Below are 23,501 nucleotides of genomic sequence, written 5' to 3'. Positions count from 1 at the left end.
TTGAGTACTTACATTAGTGATACCTACATTGGAAGACAGATGGAAATCCTATTGGAAACTGACAAGTCTTAAAGTTTTCCAAATGGATCTTGGTGTTTTATATGATACTATTTAGCAATTTATATGGTGCCATTTAGCAATAAGTTCAATAGTTGGCCTTGTTTAACCAAATAATCTCTTCACAGGCCAGACACAAAAAATGAACCTTTTCCAGTCTATAACAAGTGCCTTGGATAATGCCTTATCTAGAGATCCAACTGCAGGTAAGTTTTTTATGCTTTACTGTTTAAGAGAAACTTTTACTTAGTGCCTCTTCAATTGAGAATACTCACTGCTACACAATTCACTCACTACCATACTATGCAAGGCAAACACAATTATGTTACTCTGAAGATTATCTGCATATGTTCTCCATGGTATCATTTTTGGATGATAAAACAATTATATTTAGGCTTTGAATTTGTTCCTAAGTAAAATTTCTGTTTTAAATTTGAAGCGTAGGTCAGTGTTGTATGCTGCTACATTAATATAATTTTATTTGCTGGAAAAAAATTGAAGATAGCCTTTGTTGCTAGAAATTAGGAAATGAAGTAAGTTTAAAAAGGACAGCTTTAATGGAAAGTCATTTCTTTCATGGTTTGTGTAAATTGGCTAATCCCTGTCATTTCCAGGATTGTTTATGAAAGGTCTTGGTTCTTATCATTCATCAAATTAATATTATATAAAGAAAAACAAGTACAGTAGATAGAAAAAAAAGTTAGATGAAGGTGACTTTCAATTTTAACAATCCAGTTTCCTTTCTGAACAACTATTTCCTTGATTTCTAATATACACAGTAATATTTGGTGAAGATGTATCCTTTGGTGGAGTTTTCAGATGTACCGTTGGCTTGAGAGATAAATTTGGTAAGTTCACAATTTAATAACTCATCATATCTCGTGTTACATTATTATTTTCATAAAACTATGTTTTTCATTTTGATAAAGGTCTCACTGGTGTACAATAAATAAACATAAATAGCAATAATGAAAAATTGAGATCATCGATTAAAACCGTGATTTTATATAACTCTAGAGTAGTTACTGGAATGGCTGGCATGAATTAGGGAAAATGTCTTGCAAATGGATATTATTTTGCCATCCAGAGGCACTTTGAATGGAATCTAAATCTGATAAAATAAATAAATGATAAACGTTCTAATTATTAATGAAAACAATTACAAACCTAGATTGGGAGTTCACCTCATCTAGGTGGAGAGAGCATTACATATAATGGGTGTTGACAGAAAAGTATGTGAGGTGTTTTCAGAAGAATATAACAATAACTTCTATGGAAAATAATACATTGCTCATACATGCCGAGTATGGAGTTCTACTGAGGAATCTAGCTGCACAGGCATAGTTTTACATAAAATAAATTAGTCGATCTAGTTTTGATATTATTATTGCATAGATTATTGAGGAAAATTTAGAAAGTTAGAAGAAAAGTTACGAACTGGGAATAGTTAACCATGGGAGGACATTGAAGGGAAATATGACCACACTCTTAAAATGCCTGAAGTACATGGAATTCAGTGTGTATTACATGGTCTATAGATTTTGAGTAACAGGACAGATTTCAGCAGAATGTTAGAAAAAGCTTTGAGACTACAAGAGCAGTTGAGGGGTGATGCCAATTACTCCAGGGAAGTAATGGATTTCGAATCTGTCTCTAGTGTTTTAATTCTGATTCCTCCATAGAGAAGAGGATTGGAGATACAGTGGCCCTTTTCAACACTACTTTTTAGTTCTACTTTTAGTTAAAGACTAATTAAAAATACACAAACAGTGTAAGCCCTTTTCATTCCATCAGATACCATGTATTAAAATATTTTTTCCTGGTTTATATACATTCATTTAAAAGTTATTAATAAAAATCTCTTATAGGTAAAGACAGAGTGTTCAACACTCCTTTATGTGAACAAGGAATTGTGGGATTTGGCATTGGAGTTGCAGTTACTGGTGCTACAGCTATCGCCGAAATCCAGTTTGCTGACTATATTTACCCCGCCTTTGATCAGGTTAGAGCATATTTTAAGACTTCAAAAATTAGAAAGAAATTTAGAGATATTATATTGACTCTTTTAAAAGAACGAAAATGTGACTGGAGTGACAGTTGAAAGGAGCTCCATGAATATGATTTAGAATTGTTGAAGGATCTGTGCCATTTTGTATGTTACCAAAGGAACAAAAATTATTGTGAGAATATGTTGATAAGAGCTTGCTGTTATCAATTAACGTGCAAAAAGAGAATTGGCACTTCTGCTACGGACCGTTGAAAATCCTCATATGTTGTTCTTGAAGAGAATGTGTGTATTCTTTTATAGAAGTAATGCTTCTAGAAGAAGTAATGTCAGAAGCATGAGCATACCAGTGCTATATTTTTCTTCCTGTAATCCATAGGAAGGAGTCCATAGGAAATGTGGTGGTGCAGTGGGTAGAGTGCAGTACTGCAGGCTACTTCTGCTGACTGCTGATTGCCAGCAGTTTGGCAATTCAAGTCCCACCAGCTCAAGATTGACTCAGCCTTCCATCCTTCCGAGGTTGGTAAAATGAGGACCCAGATTAGCAATAGCAATAGAAGTTAGACTTATATACTGCTTCATAGGGCTTTCAGCCCTCTCTACAGGTTTACAGAGTCAGCATATTGCCCCCAACAATCCGGGTCCTCATTTTACCCACCTCGGAAGGATGGAAGGCTGAGTCAACCTTGAGCCGGTGAGATTAGAACCGCTGAACTGCAGATAACAGTCAGCTGAAGTGGCCTGCAGTACTGCACCCTAACCACTGCGCCACCTCGGTTGGGGGCAGTAAGCTGACTCTATAAAAACGCTTAGGCTTGTAAAGCATTGTGAAGTGGTATATAAGTCTAAGTGCTATTGCTATAGTAAGAAATAATGATGGTAGGGGTACATCTATGATTGCAACTGCCTGTTACTTGATAAAATGAGCTGCATTGTCACATTTGAGAACCCCAAGTAACTTCTAAGACTTAAAAATCAATTTTATATTTGTAGTTGGCTCAAATAAAGAGAAAGCATCTCTAAATACTTCAGTCACTGGAACAATAGCTTGAAGTTGTACCAATAGAACCTATACTGAATTCCTGAATTCACTGAAAAACACATACATTCCCTATATGGATTGTGTGAAGTGGCTGCAAATAGGAGAGGGGTTTGGCAAAATGGAAAACTTCCTTGGGAAGCCGGCAGGGAAGATTGCAAATGTCAATCACCTGATCACTGAGCATTTGTCAACTGGTTGTCAGTGCTAAGAAGTTGCCAGATTACAATCACATGACTTCAGGGATGGTGGTGGTATAGTATTTTGTGATAGCTGGAATTGCTTGAAAAGCTATAGAGCATCCTTTCTGAGAGGCTGTTGTAAGTTTGAATCATCATTAAGCAACTCATTTCATTTCATTTCATTTACCTTTATTTGTATGCCGCCCTTTTCCCTGAAGGGACTCAGGGCGGCTCACAATTCAAAAGGGAGGGGGGAAATGACAAACAGTAAACAATACAGCATATTAAAAGAGAAAAAAAACCACAACAATCACACCATTCGAGTGGGGCTATAATCTTAGCCCCAGGCCAGCCGGGACAGCCAGATCTTTACAGCAGCGTGGAAGGATTGGAGGGTGGTGAGGGTCCGAATCTCCACGGGGAGTTCGTTCCAAAGGGACGGAGCAGCCACCGAGAAGGCCCTCCTCCGGGTAGTTGCCAGTTTGCACTGGCTGGAAGATGGGATTCGGAGGAGGCCTAATCGATGCGATCGAATCGGTCTGGTGGAGGTGATTGGCAGTAGGCGGTCTCTCAAGTACCCAGGCCCACTACCATGTAGGGCTTTATAGGTGATAAGTAGCACCTTGAAGCGCACCCGGAGATCCACAGGTAGCCAGCGCAGCTCGTGGAGGATAGGTGTTACGTGGGTGAACCGAGGTGCACCCACTATCGCTCGCGCGGCCGCGTTCTGGACTAGCTGGAGTCGCCGAATGCTCTTCAAGGGCAGCCCCATGTAGAGCACATTGCAATATTCCAGCCTAGAGGTCACAATGGCACGAGTGACTGTTGTGAGGGCCTCCCGGTTCAGGTAGGGACGCAACTGGTGTACCAGGCGAACCTGGGCAAATGCCCCCCTGGTCACAGCTGACAAATGATGTTCGAAGGTCAGCTGTGGGTCCAGGAGGACCCCCAAGTTGCGAACCCTGTCTGAGGGGCGTATAATTTGACCCCCCAGCCTGAGAGATGGAGTACTTGGCCAATTCTTGGGAGGGAAACACAACAGCCACTCGGTCTTTTCTGGTCAAAAGTCGACGACTGTCTGTAGATATTCTTCATGATGATCTGTCCCTAACCTGATCTTTCATATCTTCCAACAATGCATGCATTGCCTCTATAACTGAGTAATCTACCTGGCTGCTAGTCATCCTTTTCTTTCCTTCTACATTTCCCAGCCTTACAGACTTCTTCAGAGAATTAGGTCCTTGTGTAATATATCCAAAATACAGGTAGTCCTCAACTTACAACCACAATTGACCCCAACATTTATGTTGTTAAGTGAGAAATTTGCTACGTGAGTTTTGCCCCATTTTACAACTTTTCTCACCACCTTTGTTAAGTGAATCACTGCAGTTCTTAAATTAGTAACACAGTTGTTTAGTGAATCTAATTTCCCCATTGATTATGCTCGTTAGAAGGTTGCAAAAGAGCAACATATGATTCCGGGACACTGCAAGTGTCATAAATGTGAGTCATTTGTCAAGCATCTGAATGTAAATCACCATGGTCGTAAGAGTTAAAAACATTCATGTCACTTTTTCCAGTGCCATTGTAACTTCTAGCAGTCACTAAATAAGATGATGTAAGTCAAGGACTACCTGTATGTGAGCTTGGGTATGCGTTCCTTAAGTGGATTGCTTTGGTCTAGTTTTTATTTGTTTTAATCTTATTTATTTGTTTTTATCTTACCCTATTGTTCATGATAACATATTTCATGCTAATTCATGATATGTTGTTCTTATGTTTATTTTTTATTTATTTATTCAGTTTCTGTAGTCATCCAACTCAACCAAATGACTCTGGATGACTTATAATAAATATGCTATTCTCAAGAGTCTTCTTGAGCATTCAAGTTAAAAACTTCAATATTTTTCCGATCCTGCTTTCTTAAAGTCCAACTTTTGATTCCATAGTGTATCATAAGGAATACTATGACTTCAACATTTCTTGTCTTTGTAGATATAAACATATCATGTGTTAAATTTATGTTTTACTGACAAAGAAATAAAGGGAGACTAATATAGAAGCTATTTAGCCCTCATCAGCTAACTATATCCTTCTGGGATTCAAACCCTGACTGCTTGCATATTAGGTAGATGTATTAACCTCTAAGCCATGGGTTCTCCTTGTTTTGTCAATTGTACCAGGGGAGAGATTAAGTGTTGATTTTTTTGTGATGAGAGCTAAATAGTTTGAAATTGATCTATACTAGTCTCCCTTTATTTCTTTGTGGGTAAAGCATATATTTAACACAAAAATAGTTTGTTGCAAAATCAACTGCCTGGATTAAGGCAGAAAGGTGAAAAACAGAAGCAGTATGTTCTGTCTCATAATTGGATTGACCAGGTTTCCCTGATAGATGGGTCCCACTGAAGGGTGGTGGTGGGGACAATATTTAAACACATCATGGTATCTGAATATCTTTTCCAAGGCCTTCATGGTTGTGGTGTGAAATAATTGTCAGCAGTGTTTTTCTTGACTGTTTGTTCCTTTTCAGGGATGATTAATCCTAAAAGACAACAACTATCTTCCACTTCAGTATCTTTGTTGTCAATCCTGGTTGTTCTACCAGTTGTTGTTAGCTTGGTCTTCTTTATATTTAATTTTAGTACTATTTTTTTCACTATCATGTTTCTTGCAAATCCTTTGCATTTTTGGCTGTCAGAATTGTGGACAATGAGATGCTCTGGGATTTCCATTTTTCTAACTACATTCCACAGCTTGATGTTATCAACACAATTAAAGGACTTTCTGTAATCAAGGAAGCAATGACATCTTTTCTGGTATTCTTTGGCTTTCTCAATTATCCAGATTGCACCAGAAATCATGGCTTGTGTTTCTTTTCTACAGCTAGTTTGTACATCTGGCATCTTTTTTTCCATGTAAGGTTCTAATTTGCATATTATTATCATTATTTTGATTTCCTTCTTTCATTTTGTACAACTCCAAGCTGTGCACATAATGCTCTTGCTTCATATTAGTTTCTTTACGCTTTTGTTGATAGTATCCATAATTTCAAAATTTGCCCCTTGTTTCTCCCTAAGCTATAATAGCAATAGCACTTAGATTTATATACCACTTCATAGTGCTTTACACCCTAAGCAGTTTACAGAGTTGACTATTGCCACTCAACAAGCCGGGTCCTCATTTTACTGGTCTTGGAAGGATGGAAGGCTGAGTCAACCTGGAGCCGGTGAGACTCGAACTCCCGAAGTCAGCAGAAGTAGCCTGACGTATTGTATTCTAACCACTGTGCCACTACAGTTCTAGTAGAACATGAATGTGCTTTAACTGCATAAATATGTCTTGATAACCACATGTAATCTTAAATGTATCTCTATATTTCTTCAGATTGTTAATGAGGCAGCAAAGTATCGATACCGTTCTGGAGATCTCTTTAACTGTGGAAGCCTTACAATAAGAGCGCCTTGGGGTTGTGTGGGTCATGGGGCATTGTATCACTCGCAGTCCCCAGAATCCTTTTTTGCTCACTGTCCAGGACTGAAGGTACAGAGTAATCATTTATTAGATAGTCTTTTAGAGTGTTCAAATAATTCTTTTTAAATATAAAAGGTTACATATAAAAAGTTTTTATATTAAAAACAAGGAAATTATAGAATACAAATATTATGCAGGAAAATTAGCAGAATAATGCACCACAAGGTAAAGTTAAACCTATGTATTTATAAAATAATCCCCTTGGAAGAAAAACCAATCTCTTGTTTTATACTTATATATCAACTTGGATTACAACAAATATAATTTTGTGTCAGTTTAACACCTTCAAAGCTATTTTTTTGAATCATGTTAAAGCATAGCTAAGTAGTGATTGACCCTGATTAAAGAGATTAAAAATCTTATTTTAAGGAAACTCAAATCTTGGATGTGGTAGCAAGCTATGTACATAAATTCATAAATGATTTCTGGGTTAAATTTAAATTATGATCAGACTTGGGTCTTTTTTTTCATATATGTAGTTATTTTTCATATTGATTAGTGTTCCCTTAGTTTCAGCTGCCATTCCTCTAATGAAAGAGTAGATGTGATTTCCAGTGAGAAGTATAAAGTATTCTGATACCAGTTTTCATATATAACAGTGTATTTTGAAAGTATATGATGTTTGCTAATAATGAAAAAAAATGACTGATGGAAAAGGAAAAGCAACATTTAAAACTTGTTCCATCCGATAGTAGTTTTTTTAATCAGTGCAACTGAGTTTTTTTGACTTTGCCACCAGATACAATTTATGATTCCATTTTCATTTTGACATTTTGACATGTACATTTTACATCTACATTTTGTATTTCAATATTTATCTAGTTTAATAATCATCATTGGAACAATAGAACATTTTGTACCCATTCTCTCTATTATTCACCCAAAAGTTGATATTCGGTTTCATTGATATTCCCATTTTTGCATGCCAGTTATCTGCTTAAATTCTACATCTATTTAATCATACAGACATTGACATGTTTGGTCTCTTAATCATATTTTAATAGGATCTGATTGATATGATAGGTAAATAGAGAGATAGAGATTGATAAATAGATATGCACATACTACTTCTTCCATAGATGCAATCCATGTGTATAGTGCTAATTGAGTCGGTAATCCAGGTTGAATAATTACCCTGATAGTATAACTTGGTGCCACCAATCTCCCTTTTTCTTACTCAGTTTAAAAACTCTTTAATGCCTGGTCATTTATTTAACCAGATAAATTTATTTGTCCTTGCCATTCATTTAGCATCTTTTCGCTGAGTCTTAATGGGATAATTTGAAATAGGAAATTATCTCTTGGAACAATGTTTATTTTTTACTTTTGATATTTTTCCTAGTCAAGATACTCCCTAACTTGCTTATGTGTTCATTTTGTTGAAGATTGTTATTCCAAGAGGACCTATTGAAGCCAAGGGACTGTTATTGTCATGTATAGAAGATAAAAACCCTTGCATATTCTTTGAACCTAAAATAATGTATAGAGCAGCAGGTAAGTTTTTCTCATTGTATTCAGGGTAAAAAAATATAACCTACATCTTATTTATTCACATGATGGTAGAAACATAGAATGTATGAGTTGAACAGACCTTATACAGTATATCATCTAGTTCAGTCATAAATTGCTCAGTGCAGTATTACTAACTATATCTAAAAAATGACCATCCTGTTGATTGAAGAGTTATTCTCACTATATTTAGTGTTGGTCAAACATTGCAGTGCATTTTCTAATACTATAAAGTCATTGTTGTACTGTGGTGTACAAACAAGCATGGAATCTCAATTCAGGTATGAGCTGTCCCCTGCCTCCCTTCAGTATCCAGTGCAGTATATCCCACCAACTCCCCAGCCTTCTAAGCAACTTCCCTTTCTCCTATGTTTCCCCTCAACTTCTGATGACTTTGTTGTTTTTTTCCTTGTCTTTTTTCCCCCCATACCATTTCTACCAAAATGAAAATAGTTTCGTTCAATGCATGAACAAACCATTCCACTCCAATTTTGGTTTGGTTAGTGACTACGAAAAATAGCTATTCTGTGCATGGAAAAGGTTCATTTTTGGAATATTCTACATATCCCTAACTGCTGTCAAGTGAAACAAGAAAATAAAGCTGAATTCCCCCCCCCCCCAGTTATAATAGTTCATATAGTCATAACTGATAATTTATAGTTGGTTTAATTGAGTTAAGCTGAATCTGCATTCAACCAAAATTCTTTCCCTAGCTTGTGAGATATAGAAATTATGATAAGGTGCATATATTTATGACCTCTTTAAATAACTGGGGGATTTTATTTTTGAACAGTACTGCTTTATGTAAGACAGGTAATTTACATTATAAGGACATTCTTATGATTTTAGTATTTATAACACAAATTTGGGGTATTGAGAAACTGTTCTACTCAAACATGACAGTTGTTTTTCAGAAATTAAACTTTAAATAATAAAGGGTTTTCAAATGAATTGTTCAATGATTCAAAAGCAAATAGCGGTACTTAGAGGAAAAAATGAGTCATCTTGACATTATCAAGTTTAAATTTGCGGAGAATTTGTTCTTATGACCTTTTCAGCTCTATTTAATTCCACCTTATATGACATAAATAGTATAGAAATAAATGATTTGCATCAGTGGTTGTTATAGTGATGTGGCAAGTAAGATTAAAAACAACCAGTTTTTCAATCAGTGTTCAAAATATCCTGTCACAAGATCTACACGTGATTTCCTACTACAATTAAGGTTTAATAGAATTAAAACTTGTATATGAATGAGCAGATACAGATTAATGCATCTGAATAATAACATTTATTAATACAATGAAATATAAAATATTTTCTTTCCTATATTTCCCAAATTTATGTCTATGTAGCTGTAGCTTATATCTATATCTATAGTTAAGTGTTCACAAAATATTTAAAGACCTGAATGAAAATAACAATTATAAATGCAAGCCTTTATAATGTTTCCAAGTAGTGAGAATGTTAGTCTAAATAGAAGATACACAAAATATAGAAAGCAAACAAGTTGAAGAAAAATAGCAAGCGTAAAACAATTGAAAATACTTAAAGTAAATTATGTGAAGGTTAGAAAAAATTGACTTTTTCTAAAAAATTTAAAACGAGCAAACAAGCTAGTGCATTTAGTAACAATGTTTCATAGTAAGAACTAGAATCTTGCAATGGTTGCTTATATATTGTCAATTTAATATTTTTTAAACAAAACATTTTCTTCAATATACGAAGAGGCTCTTTTCTAAAGATTATTAGATTGTCTCTTATAGCTTTACTGTATCAAGAGATTGAGTGACAATTACAACGAAGAAATAGGTTGCCTATGGATTTACCGTAATAGCAGAACTGTTAGAATATTGGGATATATCAGTATGCTCCATAGTGACGTCAGACTACATGAACTCAGTATGATTAAGATAGGAATGAATTGTGGATGAATTGTACAAGTGTAGGAAGTGGAGTTTTAAGTGCCAACTCTTGTGTACTTCCATAAAATACAATTATGCAATAAGGCATAATCTCATCAGGGAATTCTATCAAGGGATTTGGGAATTGACTTCTTGAAGTCTGACTGGATATGTGCTTCCAAGCCCAAGATTGACTTGAAAGAAGGATGCAGATTGTGAGTGCAGAGACTTCAATTTGCAAACTTCTTACAACATACAAAGAATAAGCACAAGCTTTGTAGACTGTACTAGATAAAATATAAGATCTTTTTATCTCATTTTCCATTTCCTCGATTTCCGAAGAGTGGAAACTGAAATAATTTTGTACTCTCACCCTAAGCTAAACTAGTTTTGGTTCCTGAATAGTAAATAAGAGTATGGCGATTCATTGAAAATTTGATCCAAACATTGCATCCCTGAAAGACATCTCCAAAGATTAGGAGTTTGCCGTAAAATGTTTTGACTGAGAAAATTTAGTAGGTGAACCCCAAGAAACAAGTGATTGGGGGAATATCTTTTCTATAGTAGAATGAGGTTGAGAGGAAGGGAAGCAAACAATTCAATTGACAGTTGGCACTGGCTTTTAAAAAGAGGCAGTTGTTTCTGTGAAGGAGTAAAGTTAGTTGGTGTCTTATTTTTCTGAAACTACATATCCATCTCTTGCATGCACATAAAAGTTCAGCATATGAATAATCAGAACAGGATGGGTACTATGTTAGATAGTTCCCCCATTGCTGCTGGCTTTCTGCCATTGCTGTTAGATCTGTACCCCCATTCATAAATTGTCATATTAGTATATATCATGCATAGCTTAATTTCTCATTACTGTGACGCCCTGTTGTTCAGGCTGAACTGTAATACAGTCCTAGAGATAGGCACTTGTGCTTGTGAAAATGGGATCTTGTTGGATTATCTCTATATTTAATTTTGTTTGTTTTTACTGCAATATATCTGAATAATTGTGAACACAAACAGATATTTTTTTTTTTGGTTTATAAGGGCACTTATCGGCCTATTAAATTTGTAGTGAGTTTTAGTTATTGCTTCCTTTCCTTCCAAAACTTGGATTTCATCCAACTTTTAATTGTGGTTAAGTTTTTCAGTAAATCTTATGCTGTTCTGCTAGTTTTCTGATATAATTTTCTGATATAATCAACGGAAATTCCTAAATTACATCTGGGATTTATTTTTTTTATTTTCTGCACTCATAGCTTCAACTGATAATAAATTTCCCATTGACACAAGTGAATTAATTTTTTATCTCCACACATTGCCACTGGATTTCTGATTCTTCAGAATGGAACTCTCGTGAGTTCTGTTACCGCTATGGCTCTAAATTTAGAAATCTTGCATCAGGGATGGGGAACATGCTGTCCCTTCAAGTTTTGCCGGCATCCTTCAACTACATACATGCTGACTGGGGCTGCTAGAAGTTGTAGTTCTGTATTTCTGTTCCAGATACTCAAATTATAAACTTCATTGTTTTCCTTTTATTTAGTGGAACAAGTCCCTGTGGAGCCTTACACCATCCCTTTGTCTCAAGCAGAAGTGCTTCAGGATGGAAGCGATGTAACTTTGGTGGCTTGGGGTACTCAGGTGAGTAAGATTTTTTAGGATTTGAGGGGTGGGGGAAATGCCCCAAATACTTCTTAGTAGTTCCTAATAGCAATAGCAATAGCAGTTAGACTTCATAGGGCTTTCAGCCCTCTCTAAGTGGTTTACAGAGTCAGCATATCGCCCCCACAATCTGCGTCCTCATTTTACCCACCTCGGAAGGATGGAAGGCTGAGTCAACCTTGAGCCGGTGAGATTTGAACTGCTGAACTGCTGATCACTTTATTGCCATGTTCATCTGGATAGTGTTGCTATCTGAAGCAATCACTTCATCAGATATTTATGTTTCGTTCGGCCCTCCATTATGGGTGTATGTAAATCTTCTAGAATATTCTTCTAACGAAAGTGATGGAAATTAAATAAGACCCAAATAGATAGGATTAGAATGTTAGTGAGACTTAAATCTTGTTGAAATTCATGAGATTTTAAAGTTTATTGCACACTTTCTCCTAATATTTAGGTTCATGTTATAAAAGAGGTAGCAGTTATGGCACAAGAAAAATTAGGAGTTTCCTGTGAAATAATTGATTTGAAAACGATTTTGCCTTGGGATGCAGAGACTGTGTGCAAGGTAAGTGTACATTTCATGTTCTCATATCCATTTAATCAAACTCTATTATAATGATCTGATTATTATACAATGTAATATGTAAAATTGATACAAAATATATTGAACAAGCCTCTATTGTTCATATATGGAAATCTATGGTACAAGGAAACCAAATTCTTAGAAAAAAACATTAAATGTGGGTTTTGAAGAGGGATTTTGAGCCTTTAATTACACCCCACTCCGTCCCCCCACCCCAAGAGTTGCAAGTGCTGTTTCAGACAGGGATGGGTTCCAGCTTCTACTGCTGGTTCGCTCAGGGACGTGCTTCGGGCATGCTTGCTGTGTCCATGCGCAGTAGTAAAAAATGCTTCTGCACATGCACAGAAGGAAAAAACGAGAGCGGCGCCTATGGCAGTGCTGATAGAACTGGTTCGGGGGCATGGCAGGCTGAGTTGCTACCTACTCAGCCGAACCGGTAGAAATCCGCCTCTGGTTTCTGGTCTCTGAACAGTTATATATTGGGATGTTGGATTTATTTCAGTCCCAAATATGAAAGAATGTAGACTGTGTCTTTGGGAATGCGGGGAAGCGTCTTGGTGAGAAAAAAACCACCTTTGGGAGAACCATGACCTAGATGACTGAGAATCTCCATAGACATTTGTTACAGTTTTGGTTTTTCTAAAATTACAAATAGTATAACCATGTTCCTACCACTAGAGGTCTCTGTTAGATCAATTGAATCTGGGTTTTACATATGTTTTACTGAGTAGTAGTTTCTAAAAGCTGATCCTATTTTTTTCAAAATAATTTGAGTATTTAATCTGTTTCATAATTAGAACTGTTTTTGCAATAATTTCATGTTAGTAATATATTATTAAATCTCAAGATAATGATGAATAGGTCACCTGTAGATCATGAATATGCTTCTCAAAACTGATTGTACTGAGTATTAATTTGAACTAAGTTATATTTAAAAAAAACCAATACATTTTACCATCTATTGCATTTTATTTCAGTGAATTCTTGTATTCTGTACCATAACAGATTGCTTCCCCATATCTTATTATCTAAGAAAGGCTGTTCGAAATTCTTTGTAATAAGAAATGTCCTTGTCAGATGAAATCGCTTAGTACTGTTGATTTAGAAATGTGTTTTCTTTTTCACTAGAGATAAATCAGGGGCTGGATCCAGTTGTAGTGCTAACCATGAATTCCTTAATTATGTTTAAATAAACATGGAATCCAATTCCAAACTCAAGAGGCAATCCTTGAATTTGTTCAGCAACTGTTTGAAGTTATGATGGAACAAAGTGATTGACAACTGGTTCTCAAAGCTGTAGCCATTGCAGGACCCCCTCAGTGACATGACCAAAATTTGTATTCTTGGCAACCAGCCCACACTTATGACCTACTGCAAGCATGATTGCTGTTGCTGACCGTCTCTGCTGGCTTCCTGCAAGCGCCCTCTCGCACAGATACACCCACCAGCAGTGGTTCGTTCCTAACGGATTTACTACCGGTTTGCTGAGAGGGCGTTTTGCGCATGCCCTGCTCGCTTCGCTCATGCCCGCACTGGTGAACTGATTCGGGGGTGTGGCAGGCCTGGGTCGCTGCTGGTTCCAGTGACCCAGGCACCACACCACCACCTGTTCAGCCAAACTGGTCCAAACAGGCAGAAACCCACCACTGCCCACCAGCATCTTCCTTTCTTGGGCCTTCCTGTACTTACATAAGTATATGCATCCACCAGCACCTTCCCGTTTGACCTCCCTGCACTCGCACACATGCATACCATGTCCTCTTTTCCAGGCTCCCCTGCATTTCCACACATGAACACATGCAGCCCATACTCTCTTTCCCCAGTCTTCCTGAACTTGTGCTAAAACTGGATCACCCCCCACCCCAATTTGCACATAGCCTTTGCTGGGCCTCCCCCACTTCCCTGTTGCAATGGGGAAGGGGGGGCTCCTTACCTGGGATTCCCTTTCCTTCCCACTTAATGTGTCCTGGAGTTAGAACGACATCTGGGACTGCCTGGAGTGCTTTTGCTAAGCCATGCAATACCTTGTTTTACAACTACAATGTTTAGTGACCACAATCTGGGTCCAAGGTGCTGTTGTATCCGAAGACTACCTGTATATAATGGTAATCTACAGCCATGGCTCACAAACAAGAGTGGTTGAATTCACAGAATGCACTAATCAAAAGTCCAGATTTCATATTTTGGCTTAGAATGGAAACAAACCTAATATTAGGGAGAACAGTATCCCCCCCCACCAAAGGAAGAAAGTGGTTGAGAGAGCTTTGTCCCTATGTTCCCTAAGATGATGTAGAAGTTCCCATCGCTTGACGAGCCATTACATTTTAGATGACATACTGTTCTTTTAAGAGCTTTGTGGTACTCATCCTAGCAAGAGCTGATTAAATCATTTGTGGCCATAAGCAGACCTCCTCATGTAGGGAAGGCTCTAACTGGAGCACAAGATGAAGATTTTTCCCAAGCCACAGTTGCCACCTGCTCTTCAAGTTGGTCCTATGAGCCCAGAGGATTAGCCAAGTTATAAACCACTTCTGCATGGGGAAGTGTCACATTGTCTGGAGTCAAAAGATGGAGCATCTCTATCATCAAAAGGCTTCCAAACCCATAGCTCAAGATTACTCAGAGCATATTAGTTGAAATCCTTAGCCTGCTTTGTAGTTATAATTATATTCTTAATTCTAGGTTTCTCCGAAGAATGAAAAGGGAAAACACTGGGTAATTCTATAATTTAGTTCCATAAAAGCATGTCTGCATTCATCTCAAGTTGTCATTTTCTTCCAGATTTTTCTACACAAGTAGTTTTTTTTTAAAAATTTGATAGAGATTTATGTAATAGTCGATCAAATGTTGAGTTATGGTGAAATAAAATTGGCAGGTGCCTGCCACAAGTCATCCGCCTAAGTTGCTGCATTCCAGAAACACTGGATGATGGCAGCTTCCTAAAACCCTTTAAAAATGTATGATTAAGGGTAGGAAGAGGTTCTTTGTTCTTTTAAATTTTGAACATGGGGATGACATTTACATTTGAGACATTTTTTCTTTGTAAATGATGGCATCCATCATCTAGTGAAACCAACTTTTTCTTGTTCCCTATTCTCCATTTCAGCTTGTGATTCCATTGGCACGGATTATTCTTTTTTGTAAGAGCATTCATAGACATAAGTAAGCTAAACACAATTTAAGCTTTGCTGAGTCTATGTTCATTTGTGGGAATTAGAAAACGCATTGCAGAATGAAGGGTTGAGATATTATTTTAACTCTTATAGTCCAGGGCATGGATAACTTTCTACAAAAGCAATACAAATTTTTGCAAATTTATATTCTGGCATAATATTTTTAAATTGTAAATGTGATAATAGTATTTGTTTTTGTTACTTGTTTTATTTTACAGCGCAAATTTCAATTTTTGAGAGAATATTAATGATCTTAAAGTGTAGTATTTGCTAAACTGCATGTATATACAGTATAAATAAGATACGTCTTGTAACAACTTAAACATGAGAAGGTAATATAATTATTGTGACATTATTTTCTACCCAATATTATTCATATTGAAGGTTTTTTGTGGAGAGAGTTGAGGTTTTCCCGTAAATCTAGACATATATAAAACTATACAAAGGGAGAAGAATTTGTGAGGCTAAAAATAAGGTGGCAATTTTCCATGTATTTGTTGTACACTCTCTTAACACTTTTTTTGATTAATTATCCCCAAAATCAATGGGTAATGCAAGATTAGTTGCTTAATTGCATTCTAGCAATGCAAAATCAAATTTTTGTTTTTCTTTCTTTTGGAAACCTTTAGTACTCAGACTGAAAAAATGAGATGTAAATTAATTGAGATATATAGGATTATGTACTGTAGTTTCTTTTTTTTCATTTATAATTTCATATATCAATACCTTTTTTATTCTAAAAGCAAAGGAACTGTTCTTAAACAGTTTAGGTGTGCAACAATTTAAATATTACTTAAATTTACATAGCCACCCATCTCATATATAGGTTTTTGGACAGCTTACAAAAAATTGAAACAAAAATGAAAGCAACAAAAAAAAATACAATTGAAAAATGAGGGAAAAATATAAAAGCATATTAAAAACATAATAAAGTCTCTAAAACAGCTAAGATAAGCCCTTTCTTCAAAACGATAAGTGCAACCACTATATCGACTCCATTAGACTCCTGAATCCCAATGCCTGTCTTCAGAGCCTTACAATAAACCAATAGGCTCAAGGCCAATCTCATCTCCAGGGAATCATATTCCACAAAGCAGGTGGCGCAGTGGAATCAGCTCTCTATCTCGAAATACTTCTTTTAAAATCAACCTGCATTTTGAGGGATTTGTGAACATCAATCTCGGATATACCTTGTTGACATTTGAGATTTTGAAATTCACTGTTCAGTTGAGTCTGTTCTGATCAGACTTAAAGTTTCTGTGATTATGATCTGAAAATACATTTGCCCAACATAGTTGCTTTTCAACTGCTTTGCAACCGCAGATCACAAATTTATCACTACCACATCATCACCACCAACAACTTCATAGGGCTATTATTTTTCTGGGCTGAAAAAATACAGACACAAAACAGATTTCTTTGCCCCCGGAGTCCTCCGGGATTGGGCAGCCTATAAATCTATTAAATTAAATTAATTAATTCTTCCTATTGGTTGCCTGGATATTTGCAGTCACACATCATTGCCCTAGATTAGAGGTCCCCAACCCCCAGTCTGTGGACCAGAACCGGTCCATGACATGCCAGAAACTGGGTTGCACAAACAAACAAAGCGCCATTCATGGGATGCAGGCTGCATGACAAACCACAACCTCTCTGGTCCCCGGAAAAATCCATCTCCAGGGAACCAGTCCCCGGTGTCCAAAAGGTTGGGGGCCACTGTTCTAGACAAGTGGTGGGTTTCAAAAATTGTTCGAACCTACTCTGTGGGTGTGGCCTCCTTTGTGGGAGTGGCTTGCCACCCATGTGACCGGATATGAAGATGCCGACGACACTTGTCAGAACCACCTTAAGTTACCTCACACACAGCACTGGCATGCATAAGAATATGATGTAAACTTTTTTAAAAGGCATCTTTGGTTTGCGTTAAAACAACTTCAACACACGCAATGTTCTGATTGCACCACAAACGCAGTAGTCATCCTTACCTTTCACAGAGGCACTGAGTTTTATAAATATGAGCATGATAATGTAGAATAATCATATCCAAGGACCAGTGGTGGGTTTCAAAAAATTTTGGAACCTCTTCTGTAGGTATGGCCTGCTTTCTGGATCCACTGGTGGAACCTCTTCTAACCGGTTCAGTAGATTTGACGAACTGGTTCTACCAAATAGGTGCGAACTGGTAGGAACCCACCTCTGGTTCTAGATGATGTGGCTCTTTTTTTAGATAAGTTGTCTGTCATGCCAAGGAATTAAGTTGTTACCCATATGTCTTGGGGTCAACATCCATTGTGAAAGAACTGATTCTTCAAGAAAGTGAAGTACATAAATCAGATTAACTAGTACTACTATATTGGTTTATAGTTGATTATGTTGATAGATAAAATGCATGTTTAGTATTTAAGTTAGATTTGCAGTGCTTGGGTTAAAATAATAAAATAATTAAAAAACGTTAAGTGAGAGCTTGATTCTCACAGAGGTTGCCAACAAAAAATGGGAGGAGAGGATTCAGTTGGACAATCAAAAGGAAAATTAAGTGAATGGAAGACATTAGAATGTGAGAGTTACTTTTAAGAAAATTGAATTTCTCTGGAGGAAGAAAAATAAAATAACTATCCAATATCAATAAAGACTATAGAAAAAGAAGAAAGGAACAATTAAAGAGGAAAGTGTTTAACCACAGTAAAATTTTACATTTACAGAAAGGAATTTGAAAAGGGAGAGGTAGGAATTACTATAATTAAGAACAGTGTAAAAGAGAATGGAAATTGTGAGGACAACGATTATATCTAAAATATAAAGGGAATAGTAGTTCCTATCCATTTTTGACCTATAGCAGAAGCATTTAAACGAGGAATGGTAGCATGGTGGAGAAAGAAGAGGGTAAAGTGAAGCCCCCAAACCCTTATAAGGAAAACAAAAACAGAATAGGAATGTTTCAAGATTTAAGAGAGAGTCTCTTCTTGGCCTTGGATATTGGAATAATACCAGTAAGACTGGTTTTATTTTTTATGTAAGCCTCTTTTCTAGTCAACTGCTCATAATAAACTTAAAGTTATCAAAATGCAATACACAATACAATACTGAAAATCATTTTGTTGTAAAGTATAACAAATAAGACTCACAATTTTATAAATATATACCCTATTTCTCAGATATAAGATGCACCTTTCCCCCTCCCCCCAAAAAGGGGTGAAAATCTAGGTGTGTCTTATACACTGAATACAGCAGTGAATACAGAATGGACATGCAGAGGGTTTGGGAGGCTTGAAAAGTGCTCCTGGGGGCTGGGGAGTGGAAAAATGAGTAAAAATCAGGCCTTTTTGTTCATTTTTGCCCCCTTCCAGCCCCCAGGAGCACTCTAAAAGCCTCCCAAATCTCTGCAGGCCCCCCTTTTTTTCTTTTGCAAAAAATGAGTCGTGCAGAGGGTTTGGGAGGCCTGCAGAGTGCAGAAACTTTTTTTAAAAATTTACCTCTTCAAAATCATGGTATTTCTTATACTACGGTGTGTCTTATAGTCTGAAAAATACAGTACATCCATTATTTACCATGAAATGATTTAGACTGTGTAAAGATGAAATAAAACGGACACCTTTAATTTAAATTTAAAGCCTAATCATAATTACTAAGCATAACCGTGTCCAGGCTGCCAGTGAACCCTCGCAAGGCTGAGTGGCTTTGGGTCAGGGGTGGGTTTCTCGCCCTGTTCCAACCAGTTCGGTTGGAACGAGGCCGGCGGTGTCCTCGTGCACGCGCGCAGTGCACGCATGTGTACTAGTGTCTGTGCGATGCTCCAGCTGTTCCTGGAGGATCGCGCAGGCGCTGTATGCGTCCTGCGCATGCGTGGAAGCGCAGAACCCGTCAAAACCGGGTAAGGAGCACGGGCGGGTGGGCCCTTTGCCGTTCCCGGAAGTTACTTACTTCCGGGTTTGCCAACCAACCGGTTCGCGGGGACCGCCGCGAACCGGTTAAAACCCACCCCTGCTTTGCGTGCATGGAGCTTCAAGATACAGATTAGTTCTCATCTTTAGTTCTGCACGTGGTGGTCCTAACCTGTTTACGTTGAGTTTGCAATTTAGGGGTTCTCCTGTACTTGTGATTCCTGCTTGAAGCTGACAGGGCTAGGAGAGCTTTTCTACAACTTAGGTTTGTATATCACCTGCAGCATTTCCTGGATCAGGGCTCCCTGTGTTCAGTCATTCAAACCTTAATCATCTCTTGTCTCGACTACTGCAATGTGCTCTACATGGGATTAGCTCTGAAAGGCATTCAGAAGCTTCGGCTACTGCAAAATGTCACAGCACAAGCCAGCTGCCCTGACTCCCGATTTGCTTCCACGTGCAAGTTCAAGGCCTTTAAAGCTCTCTGTGGCATGAGACAATATTTAAATGGCTCAGCACCTTTTATTTTTAATCTGCTCCTTAATTCTTGAACCTTAGGAAAAGACGTTTTTTAAAAGCAAGTACCCTGCTCCTTCCAAGTTAATTTAGACAGCACTGGACTTTTTCTTTTAACAGAATGGCATACAAATAATTAGCTCTATTCAATAAGAAGTAGGATATGAAGAAGGGATGGCTATACATATTAATAATTAGACTTCCTTAACGATTGCTCAAGAATATGAGGCATCAGTCAGAGAATACCCATGATGTTGTTGCAGAATTGATTTCTTCAACTTCATGCTAGATAGTGTTAAAATGAAGTTGTAGACAGAGAGAATGGCTGCTTCTTGTATTTGTCTTTCATATTTCTTTGGGCTAAGAATTTCTGGAACTTTGAAGGATTGGTTACATTCCAATTCATGAGTTATGAGTGCAATTTTTTTTCCTTTTAATATCTTTCTGTATACATTACTAGTTGGAATTGAAACCACTGTGGAAGTATGGGTGCTGGGATTCCTTCAGGGGTGGGCTGCTGTGAGTTCGTACGGGTTCGGGAGAACCTCTAGCTAACAATCTGCCCAGTTCGGAAAACCCCCAAATCCCACTCCTGGCTGGTCCCGCCCACCCCTCCAGGAGACCCCACGTGGCCGGTTTGGGATGTCAGGTAAGTACATGACCCACTCGGAGGCTTGGGGAGGGTGAAAAATGGGCCTCCCTGAAGTTTTGGAAGGTCAGAAATGGGCCTGTTTCTGGCCACTGGTGGGCCTCCAGAGCTTGGGGGAGGCCGTTTTCACCCTGCTGGAGGCATGAGGAAAGCCTCTGGAGCCTGAGAGGGCGAAAACGCCCCCCTGCCATGGTGCAGGAGGCCAATTAAGTCACACTCACCCAGCAACAGGGCAGAGAAGCTGTTGCTAAAATTATGGAAGCCCACCCCTGGATTCCTTATTCTGTTGGATGGGTAGGTGGTTTGATATTAAGAAATATTCTTAATGAAATTAACTTGCACCTCTGTTCTGGTTGTCCATTAATTCCTGGCTTGTGTGTGTGTGTGTGTGTGTGTGTGTGTGTGTGTGTGTGTGTGTTTGTGTGTGTTTGTAGATTTTCACAGGTGTAGGTATGCTGGTCTTGTTGTATTCAGGTCTTTTCCCATGTAAGATTGAGATTGTCTTGGCAACATTTCAGTGAGGTCTCATTTGTCATCTTCAGACTGGGTTTTGTACTTAAAGTGTGATTGGAGCTTGATGGGGTGGTGGTGGAGTGCTGGCTTTGTTTCAGTAAGTGAAATGATTGGTTGTGTGGTTGTATCATGATTGGTAGATTGGTGCTGATTGGTGCTGATTGGTGCTGGCTGTGTGTCTATTGTTGTTTCGTGTTGTAACGGCCTGGGTGGTGGGTGGGGCTTGTTTGTTGACTAGGGCTGGTTTCTAGATGTCTGGTAGGCGGGATATATCGTCACGTTTATTCATTCTCTATTTTGATAGCTTCCATAATTATTCTCTTGTTGAAGTGTTCTGTTTTGAAGATTAACCTGCTTCCTTCAAAATTAATTTCATGTCCTGTAGCTTTAAGGTGCTAGAAAAGGGTAGTTATTTAATAGTTATAAAATTTAACTTTTGGGGGGTGTGCTTTTCAAGTCTCTGACACACCAGTATTATCTCTGCTTTTCACAAATAAACTCTATTGAGTTCATTGGAGGTTAATCTCAAGTGAATGTGTTAAGAATTGCAGCATAAGGACTAGGCTCAGTTTGCTGTGGGCAATTATTTGTTTTGGAATAATTTTTACATTTTTATTGAATACATTATACTGTTTCGCTCCATTGAGCAAGTTATAGATGTAGACTTGTTTTTTTTAAATAACATAATTTGAGAGACATGTGTGTAAGTATATAAAACAAACTCTATAAATGCCAGTCTGTGATGAGGGTAAAGTATGATGGAGGAACTACTAAGTCTTATGAAGAAGTCTGGGTTAGGTTCTCCCTCCCCACTTGCACACAATTTCCATGCTGTTTTTTAATAACTTGGAAAGGTATTTTTCCTCTAGAGGACAAGAATGTTTTATCATTCATAAACTGCCCATAAGTTGGATAGTTACCATACTCTGACAATTGTATGTTTAAATCTGTTAAACCTATCAAGACATATTGAGTAAGGCGAAATTAGTTAAAAGCAAAATCTGTGGTTACCACATTCTGAATCTTGCTTTGTGAAACAATAAATTTAAATTTCCCAACTTTCCAGAAGGTAGTTCGATAAAGCTTCTAACTTCCATCCATTCAACTTCCATCAGGAGGAAAATTACCAGTTGCTTGGCTGGCTAGGTTACCAAATAAAACATAAAAAAGAAGACTAATTCTTTTATCTTCTGGTCCAGCCAGTTTATTGCCAGTCAGAGCTTTGAACTTGTCAGTGCTCTAACTTGAAAATAAGATTAATGTGTTGTACATGCACTCAACAGGAGTTGAATTTGACTTGAGGGAGTCTTTACCCTTGCAATTTACACTTTATTATTGTGTAGTCAGTCGAAATGAGATGCTCTGTCTTCCAGATATGCCATTTCTAGCCCTACGTATGGGTTAGGAAGGAATTTGATCTGTTCAAATGAATTTGAAGAAGAGGTTGTAACAACAACTATTTCAGAATATTTGAGCTCTTCTAAAATGAAAGAGATAAGGTGTCACTTTAGGTCTTGCACACACAAAATTGCTTAATGAAATGAGTAACTGGAATTAATTTGCTTAGCTTAATCTTAAGCAGTAGAATTATCTATATGTTGTTGAACATCTGATAAGGAAATCACATGGCAAAGCCCATCTGTTCCATTATAAAAAGCCAGGTAAGCCACATTTGGGTGTTTTCGGTTTTTTTTGTTAAAAAAAAACCATTGAGACTTATGTTCAAACATGGCCAACTTTAGATTCTGCTTCTTATGAATTACTTAATTAGAACTGGTTATTGTGAATATATTCTTGTACATTTTTCATGGCTTCCATTTCATTTCTGGATTTTGTTAAGAGTGTTGTATTAATTTATAAAGCCCTTCACTGCTTTATGTTTAAAAAGGATGTGGTAAGATGCCGAGTTTGTCGATCAGAAAGGTCAGCAGTTTGGAGGTTCGAATCCCTAGTGCTGCGTAACGGAGTGAGCTGTTACTTGTCCCAGCTTCTGCCAACCTAGCAGTTCGAAAACATGTAAAAAATGCAAGTAGAAAAATAGGAACTAGCATTCCGTGCAACTTAGGCGTTCAGTCATGCCGGCCATATGACCCCGGAGGCATCTTCAGTCAGCACTGGCTCTTCTGCTTTGAAACAGAGCACCGCCCCCTAGAGTCGGTAATGATTATCACATGTGTGAGGGGAACCTTTACCTTTACATTCACTGCTTAGGACTACTATAATATTTGAAAGTGTGTTCTTATCTGCAATCTAACATAATTTTCACCTTCTCGGGGGGAGGGGTACCTATAGCTGAG

The 23,501-nt window shown here is 37.6% G+C and overlaps 1 protein-coding gene across 1 annotated transcript in view; it reads left to right on the top strand.

Moving 5' to 3' along the window:
• The window catches only part of BCKDHB (branched chain keto acid dehydrogenase E1 subunit beta), a 49,781-nt gene that overhangs the window by 2,218 nt on the left and 24,062 nt on the right, over nucleotides 1–23,501 (top strand). Inside the window, exons 2-8 of the mRNA XM_087718822.1 lie at nucleotides 186–263; nucleotides 837–905; nucleotides 1,926–2,059; nucleotides 6,671–6,826; nucleotides 8,203–8,311; nucleotides 11,768–11,865; nucleotides 12,344–12,454. Coding sequence (XP_087574948.1) covers nucleotides 186–263; nucleotides 837–905; nucleotides 1,926–2,059; nucleotides 6,671–6,826; nucleotides 8,203–8,311; nucleotides 11,768–11,865; nucleotides 12,344–12,454 — 755 coding nt within the window. The remainder of the gene's footprint in view (nucleotides 1–185; nucleotides 264–836; nucleotides 906–1,925; nucleotides 2,060–6,670; nucleotides 6,827–8,202; nucleotides 8,312–11,767; nucleotides 11,866–12,343; nucleotides 12,455–23,501) is intronic.

This window comes from Thamnophis sirtalis, unplaced genomic scaffold, assembly GCF_051295495.1.
Source record: "Thamnophis sirtalis isolate CommonGarterSnake01/CBP01778 unplaced genomic scaffold, rThaSir2_p1.2 scaffold_6, whole genome shotgun sequence".
Lineage (NCBI taxonomy): Eukaryota > Metazoa > Chordata > Lepidosauria > Squamata > Natricidae > Thamnophis > Thamnophis sirtalis.
This window is presented reverse-complemented; position numbering and strand designations above follow the sequence as displayed.